Source organism: Mandrillus leucophaeus, unplaced genomic scaffold, assembly GCF_000951045.1.
Source record: "Mandrillus leucophaeus isolate KB7577 unplaced genomic scaffold, Mleu.le_1.0 Scaffold51, whole genome shotgun sequence".
Taxonomy (NCBI): Eukaryota; Metazoa; Chordata; class Mammalia; order Primates; family Cercopithecidae; genus Mandrillus; species Mandrillus leucophaeus.
In genome coordinates, this window is record NW_012105475.1 from 6399213 (window position 1) to 6414539 (window position 15327).

Genomic DNA, 15327 nt, shown 5'->3' on the forward strand with positions numbered 1-15327 from the left:
TCCTGACCTCAAGTGATCCACCCACCTCATCCTCCCAAAGTGCTGGAATTACAGACGTGAGCCACCACGCCTACTTTCTGTTTTTTAGAAAAATTATTTTTATTCAGCAGCAGAAGTACTGCTGGGCAGTGTGCTCAGGGTAGCCAAGCACCTGCTTTCTTGACTAGCAGCTCTTCATACCTGTAAGTGGGTCTTCTTTACCCATTCGTACTCATTTTGTCATCAGGCCTGGCTGAGGCGTAGCCCCAAAAGGCGAAATTTGTTTTCTGACTCCTCTATAATTGTAAAAACTGCCGATTTTAACAAAGGGATCCTCTTCCCTGGCAGTCCAGGCTTAGGGAAAAATGGTACCAAAGGCTGCTGCTACCAGGCTCAGATTTGCTTGGCTCCCTTGACGGAGCCAGGTCTCAGGTGATGAGGCTACAACACTAGGGGGTGCTGTTTCTCCAGTCAGCTCCAGGTTTCTCCAACACCAAGGAACAGTTTATGGAAAGGTAGAGATTGCTATCTGTGAGGCTGACCTCAGATTAGTACTAATAATTACCCTTTTTATGTCTAATACTCAACAGATATTACACTAATGCCTCCGTTTCCTTTATTGTAATCTTATATATCAGAGAAATAAGTGGACAGTGCTGTCATTCTAACCCAATGCCACCAGCAAGAGGTGAGGATCCAGGGATTATCTATGATGACTATGACGGCAATGAATGGAATAGACCAATGTGTCTCAGAATTTAATGTGGATGCAGTTCCCCAGGAGTCTTGTTAAGCTTCAGATTCTGATTAGTAGGTCTGGGGTGGGGAGATTCAGCATTTCTAACAAGCTCCCAGGTGCTGCTGCTGCTGCTGGTGGTCTATAGACCACAATTTGAGAAGAGAGGGTCTCTAGACAATCTCTAAACCCCTTTACTATGCTGTACTTATCCCAACAGGTTGATTCACATGCTTTGGAAGCTCAGCCTTTTCCTTCCAGTGACGTGGGATCCCAGGTCATTCTAGAGCTAAAGCCCCACCACTGATCAGTAGCCCCTTCCCCACCATGCTTAATCTGCATTCTTACTGCACAGGCCTTGCTGCTCCCAGCTGGCCCTGCTGCCTGAGTGCTAGTGCCTTGTGTTCTGTCGAAGGTACCCCAGGCTGCACAGCATGGTCGTCCGCTGCTATCTTCTCATCCAGCAGTACTCTGAGGCTCTGATGGCTCTCACCACCATGGCGTCACTCCGAGACCACAGCACACCAGAAACACTCAGCATTATGGATGACCTCATCAGCTCCCCAGGCAAAAACAAAAGTGGGAGGGGACACATGCTCATTATCAGGGTGCCCTCGGTGCAGCTGGCGATGTTAGCCAAGGAGCGGCTACAGGAGGTGCGCGACAAACTGGGTCTGCAGTATCGGTTCGAGATCATCCTTGGGAACCCGGCCACTGAACTCAGTGTTGCAACTCACTTTGTGGCGCGATTAAAGGTTAGCACTGGACAGACATTTCTCCTTTAAAATACCATTTGTTTCTCTTTTCTAGGAATCCTACATAGGTGGCTCAGGGGCCTGAGTTTAATAGATTTTTACACATGTGTAAATTTGATTTCCGTGACAGTGATAAGGCTCAATGAAGGGACATACTCACTTTCTTAATTAGAACCAGTTTGTAAAGATTGCCCAGCCCCTTTATAGCAGGTGCATGCAGTTGGTCTTCCATGCTCTCCAACTGCAGATGCAAAAAATGTGATGACCCAATTTGACCCCATGTTTATTGGCCTTGTTCAAGATGCATGTAGCCCACGGCCATCTGTTTTCTCAGAAAAAAAGGTAAGTTGTCCTCTCAGACCTCTGGGGGGGTAACGCTTTAAGTGTCCTCAACTCACTAATTCTTTTCTGTTCATCTAGCCTGTCTGTGAGCTCATGTCTAGAGTCGGTAAAGTACTCTGTTTCATCTTCAGTTCTCAGAACTGTTCCTAGCCCTCTTGCATGTGGAATCCTCAACAGTTTGTTGTTTCTTTGTACTTGCTTTGACCCTCAGCCCCAAGGCTTTGGCTGGACTGAGACTTCGCCAGGCACCCTACAGAAGGATTTAGTGCATGACTGAGTCCCTCACTGCTCCCGCTGCACGGCCAGTGACTGACTGCTTCTCCCCTTCCTCTCCTGTCAGGCATCAGGGTGGGAGGAGTAGAACCCTCAACCAACTAACCTAACTCGGTTTTTCTGGGCCTACAATCCAGTGGGGCCTAGCCATTAGAAAACATTTAATCAAATATCCAGCTACATGTCGGTATGGAACTGAGCTAGTTTCTGTATGTCTGAGTTAGACCAACTTGTATCTGCACCCTATACATTAAATACTGAGCTAAATTGGGTTAAGGAAAATCTGGTTCAGCACAAATTTTATGAAAAGAAGGCACACAGTCTTGGGGGAATTTGCATTTTCACCCTGGGCTGCGGTTTCCCATCTGCAAAATGAGAGAATTGGGCTGTCTAACCTCTCAGAGTTCTAATTTGGGAATATTTATTTAGTGTTCAAAAATTGTTCTGGAGATGTAAATCTTTCTTGTGTTCAGTTACCTAACCTAAATTAAATAATCCAAAATGCAGACAAAATATCTTGTATTAGCTTGATAAGCAACTGGAACAAATAAAATTGTCCAAAAAATAGAAACTCCTATATTTAGAAGTTGTAACATTTATGTTTCATATATACACATTCACAGTTTTATGTTATAGTCATAGACTACATTACAGTGGAATTCCTGGGATGAATAACAAAACTCCAGAAATGCTTCTTACAGTATAATTCATGGAGACATGAATTACGGGCTTGAGAGCATTTGAATGTTGCTAATGATGAAGAATTTGGAAAGGCGGACAATCAGCAGCACCACGCTGAGTCTCCCACACCTGTTGCCAGAGATTACCTAAATGCACGTGAGGCTACTGGGTCTTCTCCTGGGCTCTGTTGACACTGATTAAGTGAGGCTACTTACAGAGTCTTCAGTCATGTGTTCAGAAGGGCCAGTCACTAAGTCAGTATAAATCAGTCTGTCCTAAATAATTTACCCCTCTGGACCACTGTTGGAAAACCACAGTCAAGGCCTGAGGTTCTTCACCTGGCTGCTAGCTCATCAGAATCACCCGCAGGGCTTTCAAAGGGCGATTAGTTGAGGATCCCTGTGCCCTAAACGAAGGGGGCCTCAAGTTGTTACTTCTCAAGGCAGTGTTACTTCCTCAGTTGGTATGAGTAGCTGCCAGGCAACAAGTAAGCATAAGAGAGTCCTATATTCTGGCTGTTGTGATGGCTCATGTCTGTAGTCCCAGCTACTTGGGAGCCTGAGGCAGGAGGACTGCTTGAGCCCAGGAATTTGAGGCTGCAGTGAACTATGATCCCACCACTGCACTCCGGCCTGTGCAACATAGTGAGACCCTGTCTCTTAAAAATATATAAAAATAAGCAAGTCCCAAATTCTCAAATTCTCTGGATCACAACAGTCCTTTTTACACTGTATTTGTGTGGGAGTAAAAATATGAGATCATGTTGGGATGTTCACATCCTAAGCAAGACTGAATTGTCAAGTAGATTCTGGTTCACTCATTTATTTCTAAGTTACCAACCTCCTTCACCATTTTCAGGATGGTAAGATTGTGCCTGCTATCTCTACTTTTTGGTAAAATCCAACACTACTTCTATTATGTGATGTTATTTTTGTGCTTACCCCTAATTATCCTGTTATGTATTGTGGTTAACTTACACTGATGATGACCCCTTTGGAAGGATACAGAGTTTAAGCCAGTTCCTCCAGAAGGCAGGTGAAGCTTTCATTAGATGTCCTTGGTCTTAAGCCTCATGTTATCCTTGAACTCAATGATCACCCCATCTTTTGTGTTAAGTGCTTCTGCAATAAAATCATCTTGTGGGCCTGATTGATGCACAGTAGAACTGCAGCCGTCAGTCATCAGAAGTAGCAATGTGATGGAAAAGCACTTTATAGTGGGTTTGGCTAGCTGTGGTTGGTCAAGAATAAAAGTGAGATTTGGCTACTAATCTTCTGAAAATAAATATCCTCATATAGACCAGGAGCAGTAGCTCATGCCTATAATCCCAGCACTTTGGGAGACTGAGGCGGGCAGATCCCTTGAGGTTAGAAGTTCAAGACCAGCTTGGCCAACATGGCAAAACCCCATCTCTACTAAAAATACAAAAATTAGCCAGGTGCGGTGGCGGGCATCTGTAATCGCAGCTACTCAGGAGGCTGAGGCAGGAGAATTGCTTGAACTGGAGAGGCAGAGGTCGCCATGAGCCAAGATTGCACCATTGCACTGCGGCCTGGGTGACAGAGTGAGACCCTGTCTCCAAAAAAAAAAAAAAAAAAGTCCTCCTACAGTAAAACATTTTACCTGTTATTCCATCAATATAACCTGACCTCTTCCTGGTGAAGCCGTGACCTATATGGAGATGGTTCTGGGAGATAAAACACATTCAGGGAGAAGCCCAGTGTCAGGGATACTGTGCGTCCAGTGTGAAGGCAATCGGTGAAGTGATTTCTGTTCCGGAATGATTTGCTTTAAATGACGCAATGTTATGGTTCCCCTTGACATGAAATGGTGTGGAAAATTAAATTTTTATAGAGCATTTTTCTTCTAGCATTAAAAAAATCTTTTTGACACACTGATTTTTCTAAAACACGGAAAGTCTGTAAAACTTGTAAAGAGTTACGTAGGTTCCCTATTTCCCCTTAGTATGCACAGATATAATAAAAGATTGGACAACAAGTAAAAGCCTAAGAATGGTTAAGCTTCTTCCAGTTTTACAAATTATAGAAATTTTATTTGAAGTGATTGTGGGAATGTTTATTACTAAAGACTGGCTTTTCTTTATTGAGCCTTTTATAGGCATCAACAAATCATCAATCAAACCCTATTATCTTTTGCCTGGTGACTTTCTTTCTGTCCCATTTTGTGCTTAGTAAAGGAAGTACCAGTCTATTTTAAAATAAAATTGTATGCTTTACTGGCCAGGTGTAGTGATTCACACCTGTCCACGGTACTCCAGCCTGGGCAACAGAGCAAGACTCTGTCTCAAAAAAAAAAAAAAAAAAAATTGTATGCATTACTTAACACCTTGCTTCTTAGTCTTTTCCCCTAAAGCATTATCAGAAATGTGCGTTCATTGCTTATAAAAACTCCTGCTAGAAAGGTAATAAAAAGGATAGGTACATGCTACACACTTAATGAAAAGTAGTAGAAACCACCTTATCTACTTGAGAGATGGTCATTTTTCTTTCTGTTCTAAAATAGACACATCGGTAAGGTCATTTTACTTTTGAATATTTTTCAAATTGGTGGGATTACTTTTCATTGATATATTCATGTTTTCAAGATTGGTGTTCCATTTATTAAAGATACATGTGTCTACTTATATGTGTGTTTATATGAAAAATTGATACTTATTATTTGAGAAACCATGAGCAATTTACATTAGTCCTCCAAATGAGGGGCAGTTTCGTTTTGTTGTTTTCTTCTCAATCCAGGTCTGGTTATATTTTTAGTCGTCTTGAGAGAGATTGTTTCAAGGCCCTAAGCCAATAATTGCTTGTTAGTTATTTTAAAAACCAGTAAAGCAAGAAGGAGGGAAAATAACTATCAAGAGTGGTTCATTGTTTTCATTACTTTCTTGGTGAAATGTCTGTTTTAATGGAATTCTGAGATTCTTTTCTGAGTCATTCACAACTGCAACTTTTTCAGTCTTCCAATCCCAAGAATTTCTCCAATATGTGAAGAAAGTATATTTAAGTGCCTTGATTCAGGTAGTTTAGCCAGGATTTCTGTAAGGTTTCCATCACTAGTGGGATATTTCACATTGTATGTGTTTTTGGCCTGAGGTATACCAGCATCTCCCGTTTTATCCTACTGAGATAAACTACAGCCCTCCTTCCTGCAGAAGTGCCTTGTATATGCGATGTAGTAGCAATCAAAATACACATACATACACATATATAAACACTTAGTGGAGTCATTTTAAAGCACGGTATGTCTAAAATCTGGACTTAGAAACCTATACAAAAGGTGGAAACTTAAATGAGAGTTTTAATTTTAACATACGCGTCTCTTGCTATAGAGTTGGAGAGGAAGTGAACCAGAAGAATGGATCCCTCGGACATACCAAGATTTAGACGGTCTGCCTTGTATTGTGATATTAACTGGCAAAGATCCTCTTGGAGAGACCTTTCCCAGGTACAATTTCAATAATTAATTCCAGTTTTCATCAGTTGCCCAGCTGAACTGATGATTAAAACTTGGCTGATCGCCCAATCATTTCCTTTGTCAGGTAGTGAGAAGAGGATTGTTTTATGCAGGGATATAAGAAATACAGCCATACAACCTTCTTTTATTCTTTTTTTTAGCTTTCCAGAGAGCATCCAGTAATGTTGGGAACAGGCGACAGCCACATTTGAGAAATGTCAGAGAGGCAGGGAGGAAAAGCAGGATTTTTTTTTTTTTTTAATAAAGTGCTTTGTCTTTGTTAATCTGCTATTCCTGTGCCCCTCAAGGATCGAGACTCCGTAGACTGGAGGGCAACAACAATAAAAGCATTAGTTGAATGCTCACTGTGCGTGTCAGGCAGCGTCCTGAATGTCTCACATGTATTCAGTCCTTACAGCCACCATATGCGCCCAACACTACTATCCACTCTTTTTATATTAGAAGAAAATGAAGCACAGAGAAATGAAGGTCATAACAGCTGGGAGGTGGCAGAGCTGAGGTTTCGGTCAAGGCTCACCTGGCACTGAAACCTAGGATTTTAACTGCTGTGTGCTGCATCCAGATCACCAGGCACACATACACATTGCGTGCTTGGCCAGATGGACTCACCAACACCACAATTACTTTTGTTCAGGTCTTTGAAGTACTGTGACCTCCGGTTAATTGACTCAAGCTATTTAACTCGCACGGCCTTGGAGCAGGAGGTGGGTCTGGCATGCTGCTATGTCTCTAAAGAGGTCATCCGGGGACCCACTGTTGCCCTGGACCTCAGCGGGAAGGAGCAGGAGAGAGCTGCTGTCAGTGAGAACGACTCCGATGAGCTGCTCATCGACCTGGAGCGGCCCCAGAGCAACAGCAGCGCCGTCACAGGGACCTCGGGTCAGTACTTTCTTTTCTCTTTCATGGCGCGAGAGACATGAGTCAGGAGGTGTGTAGGAATGTGGAAGGCAGAGGCATTTATTGACACTCCGACAGCCTTCAGAGGAGCCTTCGGGACTGGCATCCTCTCCAGACCCAGCTCCAGGGGGGTGATGCTTGGAAAACATGACTGTTGAACAGCCACAAAATACTTTTCTGGGTAAACATTTAAGGAAGAGCTTGCTAACAGGCTAAAAACAACTTTATCAACCCTGGCCTGTACCATTTTCCCTAGTCTTTTCTACCCTTAATCGTCTCATGGTTATTATGCATCTCATATTTGCACAAAGGCTGTTTTTCTTCCAGGTCCTGAAGCTGTAAGTTTGTGCTAAATGGCTTAGTACCTGACACAAGATGTTTGCTTGAATGTGAATGAATGAACGAATGAGTGAATGAATGGCTTTTCTAAACAGTTAACAGCAAGCATTGTATGGTGAGGACTCCTGTGGGGCCAGCGTGGATGTGAAGGCCCACCCTGCAGCCTGCCGGCCCCTGTCTTGCAGCATTACTGCAGGTCTGTGGCAGTGCCTGGCATGAACTTTCTTCGGATAAATTGTATTACAGCAAATGTAGCACTCTTTCCATTTTTTCCGATTATGAAAGTAATAAAGCTTAATGCAGAAAACATGGAAAATGTCGGCCGGGAGCAGTGGGCCTGTAATCCTAGCACTTTGGGAGGCCGAGGCAGGTGGATCACCTGAGGTCAGGAGTTCGAGACCAGCCTGGCCAACATGGTGAAACCCTGTCTCTACTAAAAATAGTTAGCTGGGCGTGGTGGCTCACACCTGTAATCCCAGCTACCCTGGAGGCTGAGGCAGGAGAATCGCTTGAACCCAGGAGATGGAGGTTGCAGTGAGCCAAGATTGCACCACTGCACTCCATTCTGGGCAACAAGAGGAAAATTCTGTCAAAAAAAGAAAAAAAGAATAAAAAGAGAAAGAAAAGGAAAAAATGTAACAAAGTACAGAGAATTCTGAGATTAAAAATGAAACACACTCCCCCTCCTTCTCCCCTTAGCCCCCCCGCTTTTTTTTATGTGTAGGGGACAGAGTTTCTTGTCGCCCAGGCTGGAGTTTAGTGGCACAATCTCGGCTCACTGCAACCTCCGCCTCCCGGGTTCAAGCGATTCTCCTGCCTCAGCCTCCTGAGTAGCTGGGATTACAGGCGCCCACCACCACGCCCAGCTAACTTTTGTATTTTTACTAGAGATGAGGTTTCACCATATTGGCCAGGCTGGTCTCAAACCCCTGACCTGAGGTGATCCACCTGCCTCAGCCCCCCGAAGTACTGGGATTACAGACGTGAGCCACCGTGCCCAGCCCCTCACCCTTTTCTTGAACTATCATTGAGATCCATCACTCTGATATGCGAACACACAATTCTGTCCAAAAGCAGCACTGGTCTTCCTGTCCATTCTGGCAGCAGCTGTTGGATGGCTCTGGGCAGGAATGGAAGAGGAGGGGTCTGTAGGGTTTGCTGTTGATAGTGACCCTCAGCCTGGAGGAGCTGGAGCTGCCCTGCGGAGCAGCGTGCAGAGCAGCAAAGGGAAGATTTCTTGCTCGGTCTGCAGCCATAGAGCCGAGCCCAGTGTCCACTGCTTTCCCGGCCTTTGCGTCCTTCCCAGAGCTGCCAGGAGCCTGAGCACACACCTTCGATCAGTAACAGTGCTGCTGTGGGGTGGGTTCTGTCTGTTCTCTCAACAGGTTCCATCATGGAGAATGGAGTGAGCTCTTCCAGCACAGCTGACAAGTCCCAGAAGCAGTCCCTGACCCCCAGCTTCCAGAGCCCAGCCACTAGTCTGGGCCTGGATGAAGGGGTCTCTGCCAGCTCAGCCGGAGCCGGAGCTGGGGAGACTCAGAAGCAGGAGTGTGACTCCCTGGCCCCCCAGATGGCGAGCAGCACCACCTCCAAGCCGCCATCATCGTCCTCAGGACCCAGGACCCTCCCATGGCAGGGACAGCCCATCAGAGGCTGCCGGGGCCCGCATGCAGCCCTGCCACCAGTGGTGATCCTATCCAAAGCGGCCTACAGCCTCCTAGGCTCCCAGAAGAGTGGCAAGCTGCCATCCTCCTCATCCCTGCTGCCCCACGCCGACGTGGCCTGGGTGAGTTCCCTGCGGCCGCTCCTGAACAAGGACATGAGCAGCGAGGAGCAGTCCCTCTACTACAGGCAGTGGACCTCGGCCCGGCAGCACCACGCCGACTACAGCAACCAGCTGGACCCGGCCTCTGGCACCCGAAACTTCCACCCCCGGCGGCTTCTGCTGACAGGGCCCCCACAGGTAGGGCCAAGCTAGCCTGGGCCGTTTCTTAGGCTGGGGTTGGCATGTCTTCCCCAAGAAGTAGAAGCCAGAGAACCTCTTGGGGGTGGAGCAGGTGTGACAGAGCAATGAGGACCTCATTCAGGCCTCTCAGGCAGGAGACTGCAAAGCCAAGGTGTGAAATCTCTTTTCTCTTTTCCTCCCCTCTCTTCCCCATCTCCACTCCTCCCCAATTAAAAATCTTCCCGTTAGGTGGGAAAGACGGGCTCCTATTTACAGTTCCTCAGGATCCTCTTCCGCATGCTCATCAGGCTCCTGGAGGTGGATGTGTATGACGAGGAGGAGATCAACACCGGTGAGTGCTGAGCCCAAGGACTGGGCAGAGGGGCAAGAGACAAAGACATTGAACTGCAAATCCCGGGAACTTGCTTTTGGCTTCTGGGATTTCTACAGTACCTAACCTGCAGTTATTGGGAGGCTAAAGATAATGTGCCCAAGGCCAGGCATGGTGGCTCACGCCGGTAATCTCAGCACTTTGGGAGGCCAAGGCGGGCGGATCACCTGAGGTCAGGAGTTCAAGACCAGCCTGGGCAACGTGGTGAAACCCCATCTCTACTGAAGATACAAAAATTAGCCAAGCATGGTGGTGCACACCTGTAATTCCAGCTACTCAGGAGGCTAAGGCAGGAGAATCACTTGAACCCACCAGGTGGGTTGCAGTGAGCCAAGATCATGTCACTACACTCCATCCTAGGTGATGGAGTGAGACTTTGTCTCAAAAAAAAAAAAAAAAAAGAAAGAAAAAGAAAAAAAGAATGTGTCCGGCAAATAGTTCTGAGTAAACTGTAGCCTTTTTTAGCTCATTGAGGTCAGGGATGGTGTATTCTACTTTTGGCGTCCTCTCTACAATGTCCTGCGAGGTGCTGGGCAAAAAGGCATTTTGGTTTTTGGCTTTTTTTAAAATTTAAGTTCTGGGATACATGTGCTGAACGTGCAGGTTACATAGCTGTATACGTGTGCCATGGTGGTTTGCTGCACCTACCAACCCGTCATCTAGGTTTTAAGCCCCGCATGCATTAGGTATTTGTCCTAATGCTCTCCCTCCCCTTGCCCCCACCCATCGTGTGTGTGTGTGTGTGTGTGTGTGTGTGTGTGTGATGTTCCCATCCTGTGTCCATGTGTTCTCATTGTTCAACTCCCACTTATGAGCGAGAACATGCAGTGTTTGGTTTTCTGTTTCTGTGTTAGTTTGCTGAGGATGATGATTTCCAGCTTCATCCATGTCCCTGCAAAGGACATGAACTCATTCTTATGGGTGCAAAAAAAAAAAAAAAAGCATTTTATAAAGGCTTTTTAGGTAGATTAATTGCCTAGATGGTTAACTGTTGTAAAATTCCAGTTGTAGTATTCAACTGCTTAAGGATCCTGGGCATATTTATATTCTGGATACTAGTCCTTTGTTGATTGGTCAGAGTATGTCTTATATTTTACCCATAGGCTCTGAGTGAAGGCACGGGATTACTATAATGAGACGAAAACTTCTTATGTGTAGAACTGAACGCTGGCACCACGAACAAAACATCTGCACTAAGACACAGGGGCAGGTGCTTGATCAGGCTGTGGGAGCCAGTGGGCATACCAAGACCACTCCAGCTGTCTTCCCCAGCTGGCACCAGGGAGATGATTCCACTCTGCAGCTAAGAGCAGTATGGCTTGGCTGGGCATGGTGCGGTGGCTCACGCCTGTAATCCCAGCACTTTGGGAGGCCGAGGCGGGCGGATCACCTGAGGTCAGGAGTTCGAGACCAACATGGTGAAACCCCGTCTCTACTATAAATACAAAAATTAGCCGGGCATGATGGTGTGTGCCTGTAATCCCAGCTACTTGGGACGCTGAGGCACAGAATTGTTTGAACCCAGGAGGCGGAGTTTGCAGTGAGTTGAGATCACGCCACTACACTCCAGCCGGGATGACAGAGACTCTGTCTCAAAAAAAAAAGAAAAGAAGAACAGTGTGGCTCAAAACTGTGGCTTCGCATCTCCAACCAGTTTGACTGTGCTGGCAGGGAACTGTGGGGAGAAGTAGAAGCAACCAGCTGGAAGTTCTTCTCAAGCCTCTCAAAGATGAGTCTGGAATAGGGAAAGCCCTTGGCATCGTCTACCAAATTAGCTCTTGGAGATCTCACCTCACTTGTTTTACCTAAATAGGTGAACCTGTTCCATGACCAGCCCAAGAAATTAGTTTAGTGCCAAGTAAGAGTAGGTAAAAGCCATATTTAACCACTTTTTTATGGCCTCAGGCCTGTTGCCATTTCTCATCAATTCACATCCATGATTTTAGACACACACACATGAATTCATCTTCCCATCTACATCTCCTTGTTTTTTTCCCCAGCTAAGCTGCACCAGATTGCCGGGCCCACGAGGTTGGCCTCAAAACACCCCACACCCCAAGGCCCCCGGAAAGAGCTGAGCCAGAAGGGCAAAGCCAGAGCCAAGCAGACCGGGAGTCGAGGCCTGCCCTTCCTGCCAGCTTTCCCGCCAGGCTCCCTGGCACCACAACAGAGTGATGCCTTTGATTCTTTCCCTCAGATCATGCTACAGTGATCTTGACTCTTGCTCTGTGTTGGTGAGCTGCGAGTCTGTTACAGCTCATCTGACCTTTGTAGTAAGAAACACTGTTTGCCTTTCTTCCTTCTCCCTCATTTTAGTGCAGGTTAATGCGACGGTGCTCTCAAGAGGCACAATGACATCTTTTTACAAACTAGACTAGGCTTCAAAGTGCAGACTTCAGTTCAGGGATATAAAAATAAATGTAGTATATGTGTTAAAAGATATTAGCTGTACCTGCAATCTTTAGCCTTTTTTGGAAAGTTTCTTTTCTCCCTTTGAAAGTTGTCTTAAGCTACTTTTTTTATCTTATACATTTTATTATTTATATTTTATATATATACACACACATATACATATATATATATATTTTAAGATGGAGTTTCTGTCGTCCAGGCTGGAGTGCAGTGGTGTGATCTCAGCTCACTGCAACCTCTGCCTCCTGGGTTCAAGCAATTCTCCTGCCTCAGCCTTCTGTGTAGCTGTGATTACAGGCTCATGCCACCATGCCCGACTGATTTTTGTATTTTTAGTAGAGATGAGGTTTCACCATGTTTGCCAGGCTGGTCTCAAACTCTGATCTCATGTGATTCACCCACCTTGGCCTCCCAAAGTGCTGAGATTACAGGTGTGAGCCACTGCACCTGGCCACTAATAAAAAATATAATCTCGGCCAGGCGCAGTAGCTCAAACCTGTAATCCCAGCACTTTGGGAGGCCGAGGCAGGCGGATCACGAGGTCAGGAGATGGAGATCATCCTGGCTAACACAGTGAAACCCCGTCTCTACTAAAAATACAAAAAAATTAGCTGGGTGTGGTGGCAGGCGCCTGTAGTCCCAGCTACTCAGGAGGCTGAGGCAGGAGAATAGCGTGAACCCAGGAGGTGGAGCTTGCAGTGAGCCAAGATTGTGCCACCGCACTCCAGCCTGGGTGACAGAGCAAGACTCCATCTAAAAAATATATATATATATGTGTGTGTGTGTGTGTGTGTGTATGTGTATGTAATGTTAGACACCAGCTGTGTGCCTGCAACTGTCTTGGCACTTTATTATTATTATTATTGAGATGGAGTCTCGCTTTGTCACCCAGGCTGGAGTGCACTGGCATGATCTCGGCTCACTGCAACCTCTGCTTCTTGGGTTCAGGCAATTCTCCTGCCTCAGCCTCCCAAGTAGCTGGGATTAAAGGCGTGCACCACCAGGCCCAGCTAATTTTTTGTATTTTTAGTAGAGACAGGGTTTCACCACTTTGGCCAGACTGGTCTCGAACTCCTAGCCTTAGGTGATCCACTTGTCTCGGCCTCCTAAAGTACTGGGATTACAGGTGTGAGCCACTGCACCTGGCCAATAAAAAAAAAAATATCTATTAGACACCACCTGTGTGCCTGCAACTGTCAAAGCCCTTTATTTTATTTATTTATTTATTTTTTGAGATAGACTCTTACTCTGTCACCCAGGCTGGAGTGCAGTGGCACGATCTCAACTCACTGCAACCTCCACCTCTGGGGTTCAAGTGATTCTCCTGCCTCAGCCTCCCAAGTAGCTGGGATTATAGGCACGTGCCACTACGCCCAGCCAATTTTGGTATTTTTGGTAGACACGGGGTTCCACCATGTTGGCCAGGCTGGTCTCGAATTCCTGACCTCAAATGATTTGCCTGCCTCGGCCTCTCAAAGTTCTGGGATTACAGGCGTGAGCCACCATGTCCAGCCTGTCTTGGCACTTTAAATGTACCATCTCTGGCTGGGCAGGGTGACTCACACCTGTAATCTCTATGCTTTGGGAGGCCAAGGTGGGAGGATGGCTCGAGGCCAGAAGTTTGAGATCAGCCTGGGCAGCAGAGAGACCCCATCTCTCACAAAAAAATTTAAAACTCTACCCAAGTGTGATGGTACACACCTGCAATCCTAGCTACTCCGGAAGCTGCAGTGGGAGGATTCCTTGAGCCCAGGAATTCAAGGTTGCAGTGAGCTTAAATTGCGTCACTGCATTCTAGCCTGAGTGACAGAGTGAGACCCTGTCTCCCAAAAAAAAGAAAAGAAAAGAAAAGGGTCTGGTATGGTGGCTCACACCTGCAATCCCAGCACTTTGGGAGGCTGAGGCAGGAGGCTTGCTTGAGCCCAGCAGTTTAAGACCAGCCTAGACAATACAGTAAGACCCTGTCTCTACAAAAACGTTAGCTGGGCATGGTGACACGTGCCTGTAGTCCCAGCTACTCAAGAGGCTGAGGTGGGAGGATCATTTGATCCCAGGTGGTTGAGGCTGCATTAAAGCTTACAGTAATCTGGGGAGTCAGGGTTAAGTACAGTGCCTGAAGGTGTGACATTGTCAGGGGGCAGGGCCAGGAATCACACCCAGGTCTACTGGCTGTCAGCTGTGACTGCATATTGGAACACTCTGAGGAGCCTTAAACAATATGACTAGTTTCTAGGCATCAGACATTCTGACTGAACTATTTCTGGGATGTGTGGCCTGAGTGTGGGAATTTTCACCAGCTCCTCAGCTGATTCTAATGTGCGGAAGACACTGGGAATTTTGCTCAGTGCATCCTGAAATCTCTTGGGTGTCAGTATATTAATACCCCACAGCTAAAAATCTCAAGACAGAAATAAGATCATCCAAAATGAAACTTTTAAGGAAATTTGGCCTGGTGGAGACTAGGTTATCTTACAGATGCCAGAGTTTGTGAATTGGGTCTGCAGAGACGAATGCTGGGGGCCAGTGAGGGCAAATGTTCCTGTCAGCACGGGTGTGAACAATTCTGCCTCCTCTACTGGGATAGGGGAGCTCATTTTTCAGAAATGCCTTTGTCCACCCATCTGGGCTGTACGTCCCATAAAAGCCATTCTCTCTGACACACGTGGAAGAGGAAGGCCAGTCACCTGCTCTGCACACTTCCTTCTTGTCCTAGATCACAGTGAAAGCAGTGAAGTGAGCCAGTCAGAGGGAGAGCCCTGGCCTGACATCGAGAGCTTCAGTAAAATGCCTTTTGATGTCAGTGTGCATGACCCCAAGTACACTTTGATGAGCCTGGTGTATACTGAGAAGCTGGCAGGGGTCAAACAAGGTCAGTGCAATCAGCCAAGTTCACCTCCTTTCCAGGTCAAGGGGACACTAACTCCATCTCGCTTTTCTTTCACTCTTATGCACATCATTTTTTAAATTTTTCATATCTGTTTCTTAGGGCATAAATTACAGAATACATGGAAAAGTCATTTTGGGGAAAAGGGGACTTTTCTTTCCAGGCATAGGGAAAACATGTTATCTCATGGGATGGCTTTTTGCC

General features: G+C 46.3%; 1 protein-coding gene across 1 annotated transcript in view; it reads left to right on the top strand.

Annotated features, from left to right (window-relative positions):
• GREB1L (growth regulation by estrogen in breast cancer-like) overlaps positions 1 to 15327 on the top strand; it is a 177248-nt gene that overhangs the window by 143637 nt on the left and 18284 nt on the right. Inside the window, exons 18-23 of the mRNA XM_011996346.1 lie at positions 1131 to 1470; positions 6110 to 6225; positions 6890 to 7134; positions 8877 to 9454; positions 9686 to 9788; positions 14953 to 15108. Coding sequence (XP_011851736.1) covers positions 1131 to 1470; positions 6110 to 6225; positions 6890 to 7134; positions 8877 to 9454; positions 9686 to 9788; positions 14953 to 15108 — 1538 coding nt within the window. The remainder of the gene's footprint in view (positions 1 to 1130; positions 1471 to 6109; positions 6226 to 6889; positions 7135 to 8876; positions 9455 to 9685; positions 9789 to 14952; positions 15109 to 15327) is intronic.